This window comes from Oratosquilla oratoria, unplaced genomic scaffold (assembly GCF_046742065.1).
Source record: "Oratosquilla oratoria isolate Oo_2021 unplaced genomic scaffold, ASM4674206v1 SCAFFOLD54, whole genome shotgun sequence".
Taxonomy (NCBI): domain Eukaryota; kingdom Metazoa; phylum Arthropoda; class Malacostraca; order Stomatopoda; family Squillidae; genus Oratosquilla; species Oratosquilla oratoria.
This window is the reverse complement of record NW_027467718.1, coordinates 129902-150203: the sequence shown is the minus strand read 5'-3', so window position 1 is coordinate 150203 and position 20302 is coordinate 129902. Positions and strand designations below refer to the sequence as shown.

The following is a 20302-nucleotide window of genomic DNA, read 5'->3' as shown; positions in this document are numbered from 1 at the left end:
AAGAAAATTAAAAGTGGCCTATACTAACATTGACAGATTAATTTCAGGTCTGAACAAACTCAATGATTATCTGTTAGAAGAAAAACCAGACATAATGGGAATTGTAGAGACTAAACTAAGAGGTGAAATACCATCCATCATTATTGGACAATGTCTATACAATTACTGGATAAAAAACAGGGACAAGAAGCATGGAGGGGGAATCATGTTCTTGGCCAAGAAAGACCTAAATGCGACAAAAATTGCAGAGGGCAAAGGTAATATTAAACTGATCATAATAAAATCAAAGGCAAGAATATGAAAAGTAGAAAGTTTGTGGTGACCTATGTGCCCACAAAAACGAATGCTTGGAAAAAAAATAAACATACAAAAATGCTAGTAGATACAAGATAATCACTAAATGAGATACTAATGGGTAAGGGTAATCTGGTAATTATGGGGGACTTCAATTGCAAAGAAATTTGTTGGGATAACATGACAGTGCGAGGAGGAGATGACTTGTGGGGCAATGTACTGCTAGACATGACCATGGAGTACACAATGACCCAATGGGTCAGTGAAAACACAAGGTACAGAAATAATGAAGAGCCATCGAAACTAGATTTAACATTTACAACAGAACCTGAAATAGTGGACAGAGTCCATTACAAGACACCAATTGGAAAGAGTGACCATGTACTCATCGAAACTGTCCTAATGGAAGAAATAGACATGGAGAGGAACGAAAAGCATAGGAAAGAAAGATTGATGTACAACAAAACAGACTTTGCAAAACTAAAGACATTCTTCTGGAATGCAAACTGGGATAAATTCTATATGGAAGAGACAACAGTGGAAGAGAAATGGAATATATCGATGGATAATTACAATGAAGGGGTAAACAGGCATGTACCAGACAAAAGCGAGAGAGTACATTAAATGTTGGTTCAACAAAAGATGCAGTGAGGCAAAAGACAGAAGGGACAAAGCTTGGAAAAGGTGGAGAAAAGACAAAAAAACAAAGCAAATGGCAAATTTATATAAACTATAGAAATGAGTATGATAATGTGAGAAGAGACAAAAAAAGGAACCATGAGAAGGATATTATAGATAAATGCAAAGATCAACCCAAGCTATTCTATCGGTATGTGAATGGTAAACTTAAGACCAAACAGGAAATGGTGAAACTACGCCAAGGAAATATAGAATACACAGAAGAATTAGAGATGGCCGAAGTCATTAACAACTACTTTAAATCTGTCTTCACCAGAGAGAAAATACAAAATTGGGACGAAGATAATAACAAGCAATCTCCCCACATGAGTGAGTTTACAACATCACAAAAAGAAATATCAGAACGCCTATCAAAACTGGACATCAGAAAATCACATGGCCCAGATGGTATTGCAAATTGGATTCTAAAGGAATCCAAAGAAGAACTAACGGACAAAATACATATCATAATAAATAGCTCACTCAAAGAAGGAAAGATACCTAATGACTGGAAAAATGCTAACATTGTACCAATATATAAAGGAGGAAACAAGGAAGAACCCACCAACTATAGGTCAGTATCACTAACAAGCACTATAGCCAAAATCTGTGAGAAAATCATCAAGAATAGATGGGGGTAAAACATCTGGAAGACAACATATTAAACCCAAGACAATTCAGGTTCAGACAAGGAAGATCATGCACCACAAACTTAATATGCTTCTACTCAAGGCTAATAGACATAGTGCAAGAAAGAAATGGATGGGCTGATTGTGCATTCCTAGACTTGCAAAAAGCCTTTGACAAAGTACCACACAGAAAATTACTAAAAAAACTTGAACACATAGGAGGAATACAAGAGAACCTACTGAAATGGATGGAGGACTTCCTTTACAAAGGATTACAAAGGTGGAGCATGCCGACAGGAGACCTTTTGGTCCATATCTAGGTTGGATGCAAATATATATATATATATATAATAATGTAAATAACAAATAAAATACATAAATAAATGCATAGGTATAGTTAAATAATAAACAAACAGGTAAATAGTAAATAATAATAAATTGACATATAACTAATAATAAATGAAACAAATAATATAAAATAAATTATAATCATTACAGCATCTTACTTAGGTGTTTATCTAAATGATTCTTAAAGCTTCGAACTGAACTACATTGCACTACCTGTGCAGGAAGTTTATTCCATTCATTAACTACACGGTTGGCAAAGTTGTTTCTACCTACTTCCAAATTGAATCTATTTCCAGACAGTTTGAGACCATTGTTTCTTGTCTGATTCTCATTCAATGTGAAAATTTTGTCACTTTTGATGTCAATTCCCTTTAAAATCTTAAAGACCTGTATCAAGTCACGTCTGAGTCTACGCTTTTTTAGGGAAAACAGATTCATATGTTTTAGTCGATTTTTGTATGATTTATTTTTGATATTTGGAATCAGTTTTGTGGCTCGCAGTTGTACTTTTTCCAGTCTGTCAATGTCTTTAATGAGATTCAGTGACCATACGGAAACAGCATATTCCAAATGTGGACGAACTAACGATTTATATAGCTTGTTAATGAGTGATGGACTTTTGAAATCAAAAGATCACGCAATCAGTCCTAGAATCTTATTTGCTTTCTCAGAGGCTGAAATACATTGCTTGGATGATTTGAGGTCGTTACTGATAATTACGCCGAGATCTTTTTCACTATCCACTTTTGTTAATGAATTTCCAAATAACTTGTAATCATACTTACTGTTATTTTTACCTATGTGCATTACCTTGCATTTACTTGTGTTAAATTTCATTAGCCACTTTTCAGACCATTGCTGTAATTTATCTAAACCTTCTTGAATATCTAATTGGTTTGAGTGATCATTTGCCACTCCGCACAGTTTTGTATCATCAGCAAATTTGGAAACAGTAGATTTTAGTCCATGGTCTATATCATTTATATATACTATGAATAGAAGTGGTCCAAGAACAGAACCCTGAGGAACTCCACTTGTAACATTTTTCCATCTAGAAGTTTTTCCATTCAAAACAACTCTCTATTTTTGACCATTCAACCAATTACTAGTCCAACCTAATAGGCTACCACTTATTCCATGTAAAGCTAATTTAGTAAGTAGTCTTTCGTGTGGGACGGTATCAAAAGCTTTTGCAAAGTCTAGATATATTAAATCTATATTGTTTCTTTAGTCATAATTCGAGATAACTGTGTTGTAGAATTCGAGTAAGTTAGTCATGAAAGAATGTTTCCGTCTGAAACCATGCTCGCTATCATTTATCAAACAGTTACTTTCTAAATGATGTTTGATAGCATCTCTGATGATAGTTTCCATTATTTTTCCTATGATTGAAGTCAAACTTATAGGCCTATAGTTATTTGGCTTCTTTTTGTCACCTTTTTTGAATATTGGAGTAACGTTAGCTAGCTTCCATTCTCTTGGGACATCTCCGGATATGATGGATTTCTTGAAAATTATTTCTAATGTAACAACAATCTCATTTTTCATTTCCTTTAAGATTCTTGGATGCCAACCGTCAGGCCCTGGTGTTTTATTAACTTTGAGTTTATCTATACACCTTTTAATTTTTTCTTTTGTTATATTTACCATAGTAAGTTTACCCTAGACTTTTCACAGGTTTCAGTTTGGAATTCACTTTGAGGTGTTTCGTTTACGAATACCGAGCTAAAATAATTGTTTAAGATATTACACATCCCTTCATTTGAATATTCAAGTTGACCGTCAGCAGATAATAGTGGACCAATGTGATTCCTAACAACTTTTTATCTCTAATGTAACTATAGAATTCTTTGGGATTCTCTTTGGATTTATCAGCGATGTTCATTTCGTATTGTCGTTTTCTTTTTCTTATTGTCTTTTTTAAATCTCTCTGTATTGATACATAACTTTCATAGTCATTAGATGCACCCAAGCACTTATCTTTCTTATAAGCCTGTCTCTTTTTAGCAATACTTTTTTCAGTTTCTTTGTCGAGCCACTTTGGGTGAGCCTGATTTGGGGGACGTCTGTCCTTAAAGGGAATGTAAGTTTGAATCATCTTTGTGAGCGTATTTTGAGATATTTCCCACATCTGATCTACAGGTCTTTCGTTTAATTTTGCCTTCCAATCTATACGCTGAAGCTCCTGACGTAGTCCTATGAACTGAGCTTTACTGAAATCGGGTATTTTAGAAACACAAGTATCTATAATTTATCTTATATTATTTGTTTTTGTTTTGTTATCATTTGTCTGTCTGATTTTTATTTATTATTAGTTATATGTCAATTTATTATTATTTACTATTTACCTGTTTGTTTATTATTTAACTATACCTATGTATTTATTTATGTATTTTATTTGTTATTTACATTATCATAGTTTTTATTTATTATTTTATTATTATGATTTTTTTTTCTCATCCGACCTAGATATGGATCAAAAGGTCTCCTGTCGGCATGCTCCGCCTTTGTAATCCTTTGTAATCCTTTGTTTAGGAGTTTGAATCTAACTAAGTTGTGATCGCTATTTGTAACAGATTCACCGACTTCTACATCAGTTACCATGCTTTCGCAGCTAGTGATCAATAGATCGAGTAAGTTTCCATATCTTGTGGGCTCTTTTACATGCTGAATTAAGTAATTGTCACCAAGAAAATCAATCAAGCGACTACTTATATGGCCATGTTCAAGGGTCATCCAATCACTGTCAGTAAAATTGAAATCACCCATTATCAATAAATCCTGATTGCAGAAACTAGACAGTTCTTGAAATAACAATTTGTCGTCTGCTAATGATAATGTCTTTGGGCTACCGGTATATATTACACCTATATTCATTTTTTGTCCATTTGTTTGGGTTAACTCAACCCACAAACTATCATATGCATCCTGTTTCACTTTCGAAGCAACACCGCCCGTCGTCGCTGTCGTCGCGCGACCAAGAAGAAGAGGATTTACGACGAAAAAGGAAAACCTGGTTTGTATTGCAGGGGTGGGGAGTGAACGTGAGTGCCCGAAATGGTATCTATGCAGTGCTAGTTAATTGTATTAACTCGAAATTAGCAAAAATGAATGAAAACGACTCGAAAGCCAGTTGCGAATCAGAGCCATCTGGTGGCAATCCACTGAACCGCGATGTAAACAAACAATTAAACACGTGTTACGACAATGACTTCATAGGGTTTGGTAAGTACGAAAGAAAGAACTTAAGTAGATTATTAGAGATAGAGAAAGAGATGAGCAAAAATAGGACTCGGTGGGAAAATGAAATCATGGACTTAAGAAAAGAGGTCATTGGTTTAATAGATTGTATAACTAAGGCTAATCTTGAAATTTCTGGCCTAAGAAAAACTAACTTGGATCTTACAAACGAAATTAAAGAAATGAAAAGAGACATAAATGAACTGAAGAATGATAATGAAAAGAAGAAAACTAATGATAATAACAATAGCGAAAATCTAAAGCAGGAAGTGAACAACAAATTACAAGAATTGACACAAAAGATCGAAGAAAACTTAGGTGGGGACAGTATCCAGGAAATTAAGAAGTGGAAAGAAAATATTGAAAATAAAGAAATTGCTTTCAAAGAAATAGTCAAGCAGCAAATGCAAGATAATGCAAAAGACACAATCATTCAAGTGATTAACGAAAAAGCAAATTGGGTCAGGGATACAGTAGATAGGAAGAAATGTATTGTGGTTTATGGGCTTAAAGAAAAACAAGGATTGGCGAGGTACATGAGAGAAAAAGAAGAAAAAGAGACAGCAGTAGAAATCCTTAATGAAATTCAGGGGGGAGACAGTGATTCAGGCACAGACCTAGAAGAGACTTACAGAATTGGTCGCTATACTAAGGATAGGAATCGACCTCTAAAGATAAAACTAAGGTCACAAATGGTAGTAGTAGGTAACTTGGCAAAGAGTGAAAAGTACAATAAGATATGGATAAAAAGAGAAATGAGTACTGAGGAATTAGAAAAAGAAAGGGCACTAAGAGAAGAAGCAAAGTAAAAAAACTTGAAAAGATCGGGGACAGAATGCAAAGAATTCCAGTGGAGAGTAATAGACTTGAGACTAAGACAATGGCGCTTCAAAACGATAAAACCAAGGGAAGAAGAAACCAGGGAGAAGGAAGAAAATTAAAAGTGGCCTATACCAACATTGATGGACTAATTTCGGGACTGAACGAACTTAATGATTATCTGTTAGAAGCAAAACCAGACATAATGGGAATTGTAGAGACTAAACTAAGAGGTGAAATACCATCCACTGTTATCGGACAAGGTTTATACAACTACTGGATAAAAAACAGGGACAAGAAACAGGGAGGGGGAATCATGTTCTTGGCCAAGAAAGACCTAAAGGTGACAAAAATTGCAGAGGGCAAAGGTAATGTTGAATTGATCATGATAAAAGTCGAAGGCAAGAATATGAAAAGTAGAAAGTTTGTGGTGACTTATGTGCCTCCAAAAACAAGCGCTTGGAAAGAAAACGAACATACAAAAATGCTAGATGATACAAGAAAATCACTCAATGAGATACTAATGGGTAAGGGTAATCTGGTAATTATGGGGGACTTCAATTGCAAAGAAATTTGTTGGGACAGCATGACAGTGCAAGGAGGAGATGACTCGTGGGGCAATGTACTACTAGATATGACCATGGAGTACACAATGACCCAATGGGTCCGTGAAAACACAAGGTACAGAAATAATGAAGAGCCATCGAAACTAGGTCTAATATTTACAACAGAACCTGAAATAGTGCATAAAGTCCAGTATGAGACACCAATTGGAAAGAGTGAACATGTACTCATCGAAACTGTACTAAAGGAAGAAATAGACATAGAGAGGAACGAAAAGCATAGGAAAGGAAGACTGATGTACAACAAAACAGACTTTACAAAACTAAAGACATTCTTCCGGAATGCAAACTGGGAAATATTTTACAGGGAAGAAACAACAGTGGAAGAGAAATGGAATATATTGATGGAAAACTACAATGAAGGTGTAAACAGGCATGTACCAAGACAAAAGCGAGAGAGAGAGTACATTAAATGTTGGTTCAACAAAAGATGCAGTGAGGCAAAAGACAGAAGGGACAAAGCTTGGAAAAAGTGGAGAAAAGACAAAAAACACAGCAAATGGCAAATTTATGTTAACTATAGAAATGAGTATGTCAATGTGAGAAGAGAGGAAAAAAGGAACCATGAGAAGGATATTATAGACAAATGCAAAGAGGAACCCAAACTATTCTATCGGTATGTGAATGGTAAACTTAAAAACAAACAGGAAATGGTGAAACTATGCCAAGGAAACATAGAATACACAGAAGATTTAGAGATGGCCGAAGTCATGAACAATCACTTTAAATCTGTTTTCACCAGAGAGAAAATACCAAATTGTGACATAGATAAAAACAAGAAATCTCCCCTCATGAATGAGTTTACAGCATCACTAAAGGAAATATGAGAACATCTATCAAGGCTGGATGTCAGAAAATCACATGGCCCGGATGGTATTGCAAATTGGATTCTAAAGGAGTGCAAAGAAGAACTAACAGACAAAATACACATTTTAATAAACAGCTCACTCAAAGAAGGAAAGATACCCGAGGACTGGAAAAACGCTAACATTGTACCAATACACAAAGGAGGAAACAAAGAAGAACCCACCAACTATAGGCCAGTATCACTAACAAGCACCATAGCCAAAATTTGTGAGAAAATAATCAAGAATAGATGGGTAAAACATCTGGAAGACAATGACATATTAAACCCAAGACAATTCGGATTCAGACAAGGAAGATCATGCTCCACAAACTTAATATGCTTTTACTCAAGACTAATAGACATAGTGCAAGAAAGAAATGGATGGGCTGATTGTGCATTCCTAGACTTGCAAAAAGCCTTTGACAAAGTACCACACAGAAAACTACTAAAAAAACTGGAACACATAGGAGGAATACAAGGAAACCTACTAAAATGGATAGAGGACTTTCTGAATGGTAGAAAGATGAGAGTAGTGCTCAGAGAAAAATATTCAGATTGGAAAGAGGTGATCAGTGGAGTACCGCAAGGATCTGTGCTGGCACCAATAATGTTTGCTATCTATATGAATGACATGGACGAGGATGTGAGCTGCTACATGAGCTTCTTTGCCGATGACGCCAAACTGCTAAGGAAAATAGAAACTGAGGAGGACTGTGAAGCACTGCAAGAAGACCTAAATAGGGTATGGAACTGGAGTCAGAAATGGGAAGTGGACTTTAATACTAAGAAGTGTAGCATAATGGAGTTTGGAAAAAGCAAAAACAGAATATCAGGAAAATATACAATTGGAACCAAAGAAGTAAAGAAAGTAGGATCCGAAAAAGATTTGGGAGTAATTATCACGAACGACTTGTCCTATGATATACAAATTAACAAAATTGTCGGGGAGACTTAAAACTTGCTAAGATCAATAAAAGTGGCGTTTACATACTTGGACGAAGACATGATAAAAAAAATATTGGTTACATTGATAAGGCCTAGATTAGAGTATGCGGCGACATTGTGGTCCCCCAGTACCAAAAAGAATATAAAGAAAATAGAAAGAATCCAAAGAGCAGCTACAAAAATGGCACCTGCACTTGCAAACCTATCATACGAGGAGAGATTGGCTAAACTGGAGTTACCGACACTGGAGCAAAGAAGAGAGAGAGGTGACCTATTGACCATCTACAGAATCATGAGAGGCACAGAGGTACTCGATAGAGAGAACTTACTTAACTGGGACAAAAGAAACACAAGGGGACATGGAAAAAAAATAAAAAAACATAGCTATAGAAGAGAACTGAAGAAAAACAGTTTTCCTCATAGAGTTTTGGACACTTGGAACAAACTGGACAATGAAATAGTATGCACAAAAACCATTCATGAATTTAAAAACAAACTAGACACTGCAAGATACAAAGGCGGGAAACAAACTAGACACTGCAAGATACAAAGGCGGGACATCACGAGCATAGCTCCCCTTCCCGCAAAATACAACTAGGTAAATACAACTAGGTAAAATACAAGCATGAACATTGTTTTTAACGTACAACAGAACCCCCCCACCTTTCTTGTGGTTTCTATCCTGATGAAAGTGTTTAAATCCCACAATATTAAATTCAGCTTCGAACTCTGTACCATTTAACCATGTCTCAGTTATTCCTATCATATCGAGATTTTCGCTTTTGACATATGCCTGTATTTCTTGAAATTTGTTCCTAATACTACGAGCATTAAAGTACATGGTTTTAAGAAACTCGTGATTATTTCTTTTTGACACATTTTGAGTTTCAATATCATGTCTTACATTATCATTTTGTTATTTATTTATACCTTGCTCTATATTATCATTTGGTCCTTCATTGACATTCAATGCCTCATTAACATTTCTCCCATCAAAATTAACATTAACATTTCCCCCATCACGGACATCTGTTCGATCACGGTCATCCGATCTCTTTTGTACATTCCTGACTGGTAGAAAGATGAGAGTAGTACTCAGAGAAAAATATTCAGATTGGAAAGAGGTGATCAGTGGAGTACCACAAGGATCTGTACTGGCAACAATAATGTTTGCTATCTATATGAATGACATGGATGAGGATGTGAAATGTTACATGAGCTTCTTTGCTGACGATGCCAAACTGTTAAGGAAAGTAGAAACTGATAAGGACTGTGAAGCACTGCAAGAAGACCTGAATAGGGTATGGAACTGGAGTCAGAAATGGGAAGTGGGCTTTAATACAAAGAAGTGTAGCATAATGGAGTTTGGAAGAAGCAAAAGCAGAATATCAGGAAAATATACAATTGGAACCAAGGAAGTAAAGAAAGTAGGATCCAAAAAAGATTTGGGAGTAATCATCACGAACGACTTCTCCTATGATAAACAGATTAACAAAATTGTTGGGGAGACTTACATCTTGCTAAGATCAATAAAAGTGGCATTTGCATACTTGGACGAAGACATGATAAAAAAAATATTGGTTACATTGATAAGGCCTAGACTAGAGTATGCGGCGACATTGTGGTCCCCCAGTACCAAAAAGAATATAAAGAAAATAGAAAGAATCCAAAGAGCAGCTACAAAAATGGCACCTGCACTTGCAAACCTACCATACGAGGAGAGATTGGCTAAATTGGAATTACTGACTCTGGAGCATAGAAGAGAGAGAGGTGACCTACTGACCATCTACAGAATCAGGAAAGGCACAGAGATACTTGATAGAGAGGACTTACTTAACTGGGACAAGAGAAACACAAGAGGACATGGAAAGAAAATAAAAAAACATAGCTATAGAAGAGAACTGAAGAAAAACAGTTTTGCACATAGAGTATTGGACACTTGGAACAAACTGGATAATGAAATAGTATGCGCAAAAACCGTTCATAAGTTTAAAAGCAAACTAGACACTGTGAGATACAAAGGCGGGACACCACGAGCATAGCTCCCCTTCCCGCAAAATACAACTAGGTAAATACATCATCACAGTCAAGGAGATATGTATGATAGAAGCTTTTAACTTTGAAAGAAAATGAGAATGGAAAAAGGTCAACAAATTCAGTTCTCCACGAAAAGTAGCTGACAAATGGAATGGATTGCCAGAGTGTGAATTATATATCTGATGAATATGAGAATTCAAAGATTATACATATATATATATATATATATATATATATATACATACATATTATATATATATATATATATATATACATACATATATATATATATATATATATATATATACATATATATATATATACACACACACATATATATATATATATATATATATATATATATATATATATATATATATATATAAATATATATATATATATATATATATATATATGTATATATATGTATATATATTTATATATAAAAACTGATCAATCAATCACTTACTATCATCCAGATCTCCATCCTTGGGGGAGTCTGTGGGGAGATCTGACCCACTCATCAAACTTGTCCGTTTGCTGATGTCACTTGCATCCTTCTGGTCCTCATCTTCATCCTCATCTTCATCCTCATCCTCATCTTCATCCTCATCTTCATCCTCCTCACCTTTATCCTCCTCCTCTAATACCTCATCCTCCTTTTCTTCATCTTCATCCTCAAAACTTTCTCTAGCTTTGTCTTGGTCATCATCTTCAAAGTCAGTGTCTTCGTATGCGTCTTCATCCTTCCCTACCAATGGCATGACAACATTATTGGCTCTTTTGATATCATTATCATTGTTCAAAGGTCTGAGTGGCTCAAGACGATATGCTGCAACTTGAGTATTTTGAGATACAAGTAAGTCTTCAGGTAGACATTCTGGAATTACAGCATCAACAGTGGTGGTGATGGCAGTAGGGGTGGAAGAGTAGGTGGAGGAGAGAACAGAACTGGAAGAGGTGGTTTTTGCTGTTTTGGGAGTCGCCCCTGGCCCATCATGCCACTTGAAGGTCAAATTTTTGCTGTAACAAAAATGAACATTAACTAAAGAAAGAAAAAACAATAGATAAATGAATAAAAATATATACACATTATAGAAGTGAATATCAATACTTTTTGTTACATGTTTCAGTGACTAAAAATTTACAATCCCAAAGTAGCTAGCATGTGCCCTCAGGTGCTCTCCATACAGATCTTTCTGGGAAGAAACTTTAGTCTGTTATCTGCGTTGTATAATATGGGTCTGTTTCTATGTTACCAGTTAGAAGGAGGAGAGGAGGACTTGTCAGTTGTCAGCTCCTTGTGTGAAAAAGTGTGGGGTGGGAAAGACAGGCCAAGCTGTGAGAAACATTGGGCTTGGTCCTAAGACTGAGAGCCATCTCCTCAAAGCTACATTTCCAAATGGAGATGAGGGAGTCCATAAGTTCTGAAGATTTGTGGCACAAAGATGTTTCTTTGATGTCCATCTCACAGGCCATGTGTAGGTACCTATCACTGGTCCCACGTGAATATATAAAAAGAAAATAAACCAACAAGTAAATAAATATAGGATTAATCAACTGTGTATAAGTAAATCAGACAGATGGGGATATCTAAAATTATCTCACCACTTCTACCATATCCCAAGTAATTTTGTGTCTTAATAAATTAATGCATGTGTGGTTCCACTATACATGGGGAAGGCGGACAAATATGACTGTACTAGTTTTGGAAGGATCATTTTGTTAAATGATAGGTTTATGGAAGAGTGTTAACTGAGAGGATAAGGAGGGGAACAGAGAGTTTAATTGGGAAACAGCAGTAAAGGTTTAAGAAAGGAAGAGGGTGTATAGATCGGGTACCTGCAATAATACAGATAAGCAAGAACTTTTTGCCAAAGGGTAAGAATCCCTTTTAGACTTTCATTGTTTCAGAGATGGTATATGGCAGAGTTGACAGAGAAGCATTGTGGAGTGTGGTGCAGATAAATGGGATAGTTGGAATTGTACTGAAGGCAGCAACAATTTTTCACATAAGTAAAAAAGGATGTGCAAGGGTTGGGAATGAAAGTAGTGAATGGTCTGAGATTAAATTTAAGCTATGTCAGGGTTGTGTGATTATGCCATGGCTGATAAACATGCATATGGGTAGTGTGGTAAGGGAAGTAAATGACAGTGCTATGCAAAAGTTAGTTGATAAGTATGAGTGAAAGGAAGTGGGAGGTGAGCCAGTTGTTGTTTGTAGATAATACTCCCTTGTAACTAATTGAGAAGTGACTGAGGCAGTTGGTGTTTTAGTTTGAAAGGGTGAGGAGAAATTTAAGAGTAAATGTGGACAAAAGTAAAGTGATGAATGGTACATGAATGGGGATGGTGGTATGTTGGTCATGAAACTGATGGGTGAAAGGCTAAAGGAACAGGAGAGTTTTAAGTATTTGGAGTGAATGGAAGAGTGAAGGTGGAGGTGAATTATATAGAAGGTAAGTGTCTGGTTGGAATGAAAATTTGTGTGACAAATAGGTATCTGGAGATGAATGCAAAGCAGAGTTTGTATGAAGGAGTGATTGTACCCATGGCACTGTATGGAGCAGAGAACTGGAATTTAAGGGAGGCAAAAAGAACCTGAACATGTTCAATATGAAGTGTTTGAGAAGTACAGTAGGTGTTACAAGGATGGATTGAGTGAGAAATGTGGAAGTGAGGCAGAGAATGGAGGTGGAAAAAGAGTTGTTGGATAGGGTGAACCAAAGAGTACTGAGGAGGCTTGAGCTTATAGAGTGAGTGAAACTAGCAAGAGTGTTGAAAGCAGAAGTCCCTGTTCATGGAAAAGGCTTTGGGAGTCCACCCTGAAGAAAAATACAGAGTGAAGCCCCTAAGGTGGTTGGATTGTCAATTCTAACTTCTCTCTGGCAGAGCGAGATAACAATAACACAAAAAGAAATATTGGAACACCTATCAAACCTTGACATCAGGAAATCACATGGCCCAGATGGAATGGCAAATTGGATTCTAAAGGAATGCAAAGAAGAACTTACGGACAAAAGACATAACATAATAAATTGCTCACTCAAAGAAGGAAAAATACCAAAAGACTGGAAAAATGCTAACACTGTACCAATATATAAAGGAGGAAACAAGGAAGAACCAACTAACTATAGGCCAGTCTCACTAACAAGCACTATAGCCAAAATTTGTGAGAAAATCATCAAGAATAGATGGGTAAAACACCTGGAAGACAATAATATAATAAACCCAAGACAATTTGGGTTCAGACAAGGAAGATCATGTACCACAAACTTAATATGTTTCTACTCAAAATTAATAGACATAGTGCAAGAAAGGAATGGATGGGCTGATTGTGCCTTCCTGGACTTACAAAAAGCTTTTGACTAAGTACCACACAAAAAATAATTAAAAAAAAACTAGAACATATAGGAGGGATACAAAGGAACCTACTAAAATGGATGGAGGACTTCCTGATTGGTAGAAAGATGAGAGTAGTGCTCAGAGAAAAATATTCAGGTTGGAAAGAGGTGATCAGTGGAGTACTGCAAGGATCTGTATTGGCTCCAATAATGTTTGCTATTTATGTGAATGAAATGGATGATGATGTGAAATGTTACATGAGCTTCTTTGCAGATGTTGCCAAACTGTTAATGAAAGTAAAAACTGAAAAGGATTGCAAATCACTGCAGGAAGACCTGAATAAGGTATGGAACTGGAGTCAGAAATGGGAAGTGGACTTCAATATTAAGAAGTGTAGCATAATGGAGTTTGGAAAAAGCTAAAACAGAATATCAGGACAATATAAAATTGGAACCAAGGAGGTAAAGAAGGAGAGATCCGAAAAAGATTTGGGTGTAATTGTTTCAAACGACTTGTCCTATGATAAACAGATAAACAAAATTGTCGGAGAATCCTACAACTTGCTAAGATCAATAAAAGTGGCATTTACATATTTGGACAAAGAAATTATTAAGAAAATATTGGTCACACTGATAAGGCCTAGACTAGAACATGCGGCGACATTGTGGTCACCCAGTACCAAAAATATAAAAAAAATAGAAAGAATTCAGAGAGCAGCAACAAAAATGGCACCTGCACTTGCAAACTTGTCATATGAGGAGAGATTGGCTAAACTGGAGTTACTAACTCTGGAACAAAGAAGAGAGAGAGGTGACCTATTGACCATTAACAGAATCATGAAAGGCACAGAAATACTCAATAGAGAACACTTGTTAAACTGGGACAAGAGAAGCAGAAGAGGACATGGAAAGAAAATAAAAAAAACATAGCTACAGAAGAGATCTGAAGAAAAACAGTTTTCCAGAGAGAGTGGTGGACACTTGGAACAAACTGGACAATGAAATAGTGTGCATACAAACCATTCATGAGTTTAAGAGCAAACTAGACACTGGGAGATACAAAGGCGGGACACCATGAGCGTAGCTCCCCTTCCCACAAAATACAACTAGGTAAATGTATGTATGTATGTATATATATATATATATATATATATGTATATAACGTATTTTACTGCTTACAAGACACACTTTTTTTCCTAAAAAATACCATGAAAAATAATAGTGCGTCTTCCAAGACAAATGTTGTATTGTAAGGCTCAAGTGAGGTTGGACACTTGACCAATAGCGACCTGGATTTGTATGTTGAGTCATTACACTATGATGTTAGGTTAAGTACTATTAAATTCAGCCTTTTATATGATGTAAACTCAGTACTTAGTTGTTACAAGTATTTCCAATTTCCTGGAGCCTACTCGGCTTGTGGAGAAAACGGGCTGCTCCCTCATCTCATAGCAACACATACACACGAACGCACGCACATGCCGGGTGCCTTTATCAGTTACCACCAGGCTATCACACGTGTCACAAGCTTTTTTGTCCTGGAAATTATCACCCATAGCTAGTTCATCGAAACAGTTTAGTTATACTATCACATACAAGCTACAAGTTGTATGATATGCCAAAGAACATGGTAACAGAGCAGCAGACACTTTGGACCACCGCCTACTGAAAAAATTATTCGGGAGTGGAGTTTTATATTTCTACATGCATATTTTTGAAAATTTTAGTTTATTTTTATGAAAATAAAACCACCCTTGGACAATGAAAAATGTATAGTATATTTACTAATCACCAACTAGTATTATCGCCATACAAACAAAATCGGACAATTGATTTTGTAATATAAACGATATGTTCAATACGTGTTGTCCATGCTTCTTATGATTTTGTGTTCAGTGGTCGGGTATATGGTGAATGTGTTCTTGTATGAGAATGACTTTTTTTCTTAGAAATTTCTTTCAAATGTTAGGGTGCGTCTTCCAAGATACAGCGTCTTGGAAGCCATAAAATAAGGTATACAGGTAAACGTCGACTTACGATGGCCGCGACTTACGATTGTTCGACTTTACGATGACGACGACGACGATATGATAATTTAACCCCTTCCATACGGTGCCGCACACGGAGGCGTCATGAGGAGCAAGTGGATTCGCGACTCTGCCATATCGGCGTCTTGATTATATTTATTGTAGTCGCCCCTGTGTTTTTACATTCTCTCAAATGTGCCCTAAATCCCATTCTCTGTGGTTTTCAAAATTCGCGGGTGAAAGAGAGAACGATCGATATAAGCGGTGACTATATTTTATGATGCGAGTATTATTACGTCACGTCGTACGGCTGGCATTGGCTGCTGCCCGCGAGATTTAAGATCCGTACTGAAAATACATATTATAGTGTTTGAATATGGTAAAAAGGATAAAAATAATTAAATAAACTACTGTACATGTTTAATAGGCTATATTCAGTATCTCTGGTGGTTAATATACAGGTAGGCTAGGTACAGTGACCACGGAACAGAGTGGGGATCGACTTACGATGAGATCGTCTTACGATGGCTCTATCGAAACCTAATGCCATCGTAAGTCGACGTTTACCTGTATATTATTTGGATGATGGAGAACATAAACACAGGGGAAGGCTCGGAACCCTAAACACTCTAACGTTTCGTTCGCGTAGAACTTCTTCAGAGAGTGTATGTAGAACTGCAGTTGAAGTTTATGTACTAAATCTAATTATCTTTTCGGACACTTGGGAAAGGTCGTTTTTCTGGCGTGTTTTAGAATTAAAATACTAGTTTCTTTAGCTAAATTGATAAACCCTCCTCGATGATTCGATGAATTATTAGTTGAAATATATACTGATTCAACAATTCTTCTAGTGAATTTATCAAAACCTTTATGTAGCACTTCAGCTTCTCTCCAGTTTGGTAAATGATCGAATTTTTCCGCATGAACTACTAAAGAATTAGATGTCCTATGTGCTTTTATGTCATTTTTATGTTCATAAATTCTTTTTTCTAATCCTCTTGACGATTCGCCAAAATAAGCCATTGAGCAACTATTGCATGGGATTTTGTATACGACGCTGTTTTCGGAATTGGTTCTCTTTTCAGAAGTCTTTATTAAATCACCTATCCTCTTGTTAGTTATTTTAGCTATGTTTATACCTGATTTTGTTAAATATTTGTCTATTATTGGTGACATTTCTGAGCCAGGTACTGATATAAAATTTGTATTATTTTTATTTTTATCATTTCTCTCTTTCTTTCCGAAACGTTAGAGTGTTTAGGGTTCCGAGCCTTCCCCTGTGTTTATGTTCTCCATCATCCAAATAATTTGTCTAAAATACTTATCAATAAGGTATATATATATATATGTGTGTATATATATGTATATATATATATATATATATATGTATGTGATATATATATATATATATATACAGTACTCGACAAGGAAGTACGAACGGTTAGCGAGAATGAGTGATGAGGAGAATGAATGAGTCATAAATCAATAAACAAAAGTTCACTTCGTACCTCTAATACTTTGATGGGTGGCCTTTACGTGCAATGATCTCACGAAGGCAGTTTGGAATGGAAGTGGTGTACTTAGCAAGATGTGCAGGGGTTATACTAGCCCAGGATTGGTGAATAGCTGCCTCGAGCTTGGGCACAGAGCTCGTATGTTTACCCTGCAGGTCTTGTTTAATGTGGTTCCACAGGTTTTCTATTGGGTTTATGTCAGGACTATTGCCTGGCCAGTCTATGTAAGGTATATGACAGTCGCCCCTGAGTAACACTACAAGCAGTGTGGGCTGGGGCGTGATCTTGTTGAAAGATGTTAGCACCTGAGCTATTAAAAGAATCCTCAAGGTGGTCATTTAAGAGTTCATAATAAACATATTGGTTCACTATTACATTTTTCGGTAGTACAACAAGGCTCCCAAGTCCTCTTCCACTAAAACTTCCCCCATACCATGAGAGAATCAGGGTGTTTCACTGTTTGTTGAATGTACCAGGGGTCAAGAGGGTCGCTACCCGCATGCCAATACACGTTTCCACACTTATTGCCAGTCACAGTAAAGGTGGACTCATCAGTCCAGAGAATATCCAGCCCCTTGTCATCATCCCACTGAAGATATTTCTTGCAAAACTCGACCCTACGGCGCCTCTGGTTAAGAGTGAGAAGAGGCTTCTTCACCAGGCGGTGGCTTCTGTACCCAGGGTCGTGAATGCGGCGGCTAACTGTTCGCACACTAACCTCCCCAAAGAGTCCCGGGTTACTTTATTTTATTTTTCTGGTGGTAACATGTGGATTATGCGTCTCTTGATAACATCATAGTAGACGCAACGAGAAATGGCCGCTAAGGCGGGGTTAGGGAATTTTCCGGTGTTGCCATATCTTCACAGATAACATGGCCCGCATGGCTCGTCCACCCACCCACCCGCTCTCTCTCTCTCTCTCGCTCTCTATATATATATATATATATATATATATATATATATATATATATATATACATATATATATATATATATATATATTATATACAGGTAGTCTTCGACTTACGACCCATGCGACTTATGACTGATCGACTTTACGACCACGAGATATTGCAATAATATTTAACATTTAATAGAGTAATAGAATTGCAATGTTATGCCTGGCAGTGCAGTACAATTACTTTGCACGCCACGAGACGCAAGTACGACAATTTTGGCAGGCTGCCGGCAGCGTCAGCATTTCAGCCAGCTAAATATTCTTTCATTTTGTTTGTTTGAAGTAAAATGTTTCCTAATTTTGCATTGCATTTTGTATTTTTATATATTTTGCAATTAATAAAATGTAACAGTAAAACTTTTTTTTATGCCTAGGCTAGTTTGTTGTCGATAACAATATGTTTGGTACAGTACGTAAACGAAAAGAATGTGTTTTGAAATAAAATTTTACCTTACATTTTGTATTTTTATATGTTTTGCAATTAATAAAATGTAACAGTAAAATTTTTATATGCTTAGTCTGTTGTCGATAACAATATGTTCGGTACAGCATTTTGTATTTTTATGTTTTGCGATTAATAAAATGTAACAGTAAACTTTGTTTATGCTCTGTTGTCGATATTTTCGGTAAAGTACGTAAACAAAAAGAATGTGTTTTGAAATAGAATATTAAAGAACGTAGCTCAAAGATAATACGATGTTATTCAGTATGCATACGTTTCCTAAAGAAAGTCTGGTGGTAAAATAATAAAAAATTTGAAAAATGCAGTATCTAATATCATAGGTCAAAGATGATAGGTTTTTATTCAGTATGCTTAAGCCTAAGCTACGTTTCACAAAGAAAATCAGATAAAATCATAAAAATACTATATAACATAGTTCAAAGATGCTAAGATCATTTCAGTATGTTAAATATAATATACAAAACATATATACAGTAACAAAAATAATATATAAAGGGTAATATATACTGTATATAGATAAAATCCGACTTGCGTCCAGATCCACTTACGACCTGTCTGTCGGAACCGAACTCGGTCGTAAGTAGACGACTACCTGTATATATATATATATATATATATATATATATATATATTGTATTTATCCATGGCGAGAACGTGCGTGTGGATGCAATGCTTTCTGAATGCAGTGTGGGGGTGCGGCCAGTGAAGGGATGGAGTGGCAACGTCGCTCTCTCTCGCTCATATGCCATGTCCACGATTCGAGGAAACGAAACCTTTGTATAGAAAACATTGCTTTGATTTTTACCTCAGTGGTGGTGTGTGACAAAAAATTATAATATAATTATATGTGGCAACATTATAAAATTATGAAATAAAATCTAAAATAATATAAAATGATAAAATAATTATATGTGGCAACACAGGGTGAATCCCCGTGCTCTCCCCTAACGGCCAGTTTTCGATGCACCGAGTATAGTAGCATGAGGGGATGTCTTTTTGGGGTACTTTTTCCTTGGTTTGTAACCGGGTGTGTCACAGCCACCTTCCTTCTTAAAAATGGCAACCCACTTGCACACAGACGTCTTGCCAACCCCAACCTGCTCTATTATTTCCTTTGTTTGGTGACCAGATTTATGTAAAGCTATTATCTGGGTTATTGTCTCTTGTGATAAATACTTGTTCTTGCCCATATTAAGGCTAGAAAGCACATCTGTCTGCAAAAAACACTGACCGCCTAGGTGGCGTCACAAGAACACTCATGGTATAAAAAGCCTCCCCACGAAGGCTAAGAGGCAACTGAGGGATGATTGATAGCATGCGTCATAAACCCTTCCCTTAGCTCCACCCACTTGCCCGTTCGCACTTCCTTGTCCATATCATTTAACCCCCTGCTAGGGTCTTTCCATTTTGGACAAAGAAGTACGAACGGTGGCGGCCCCGTCCGTATTTTCTTGTCGAGTACTATATATATATATATGTATATATATATATGTATGTATATATATATATATATATATATATATATATATACACACAC

At 36.2% G+C, this 20302-nt stretch overlaps 1 protein-coding gene across 6 annotated transcripts in view; it reads right to left on the bottom strand.

Moving 5' to 3' along the window:
• Positions 1-20302, bottom strand: part of LOC143023655 (tetratricopeptide repeat protein 23-like) — a 625055-nt gene that overhangs the window by 479501 nt on the left and 125252 nt on the right. For all 6 annotated transcript variants that reach the window (XR_012966191.1, XM_076182256.1, XM_076182259.1 and 3 more), the window contains exon 2: positions 10930-11483. Coding sequence is in view for 5 of the 6 variants with exons in the window: in XM_076182256.1 (XP_076038371.1) it covers positions 10930-11483 (554 nt within the window). In the remaining variant the exon portion in view is untranslated. The remainder of the gene's footprint in view (positions 1-10929; positions 11484-20302) is intronic.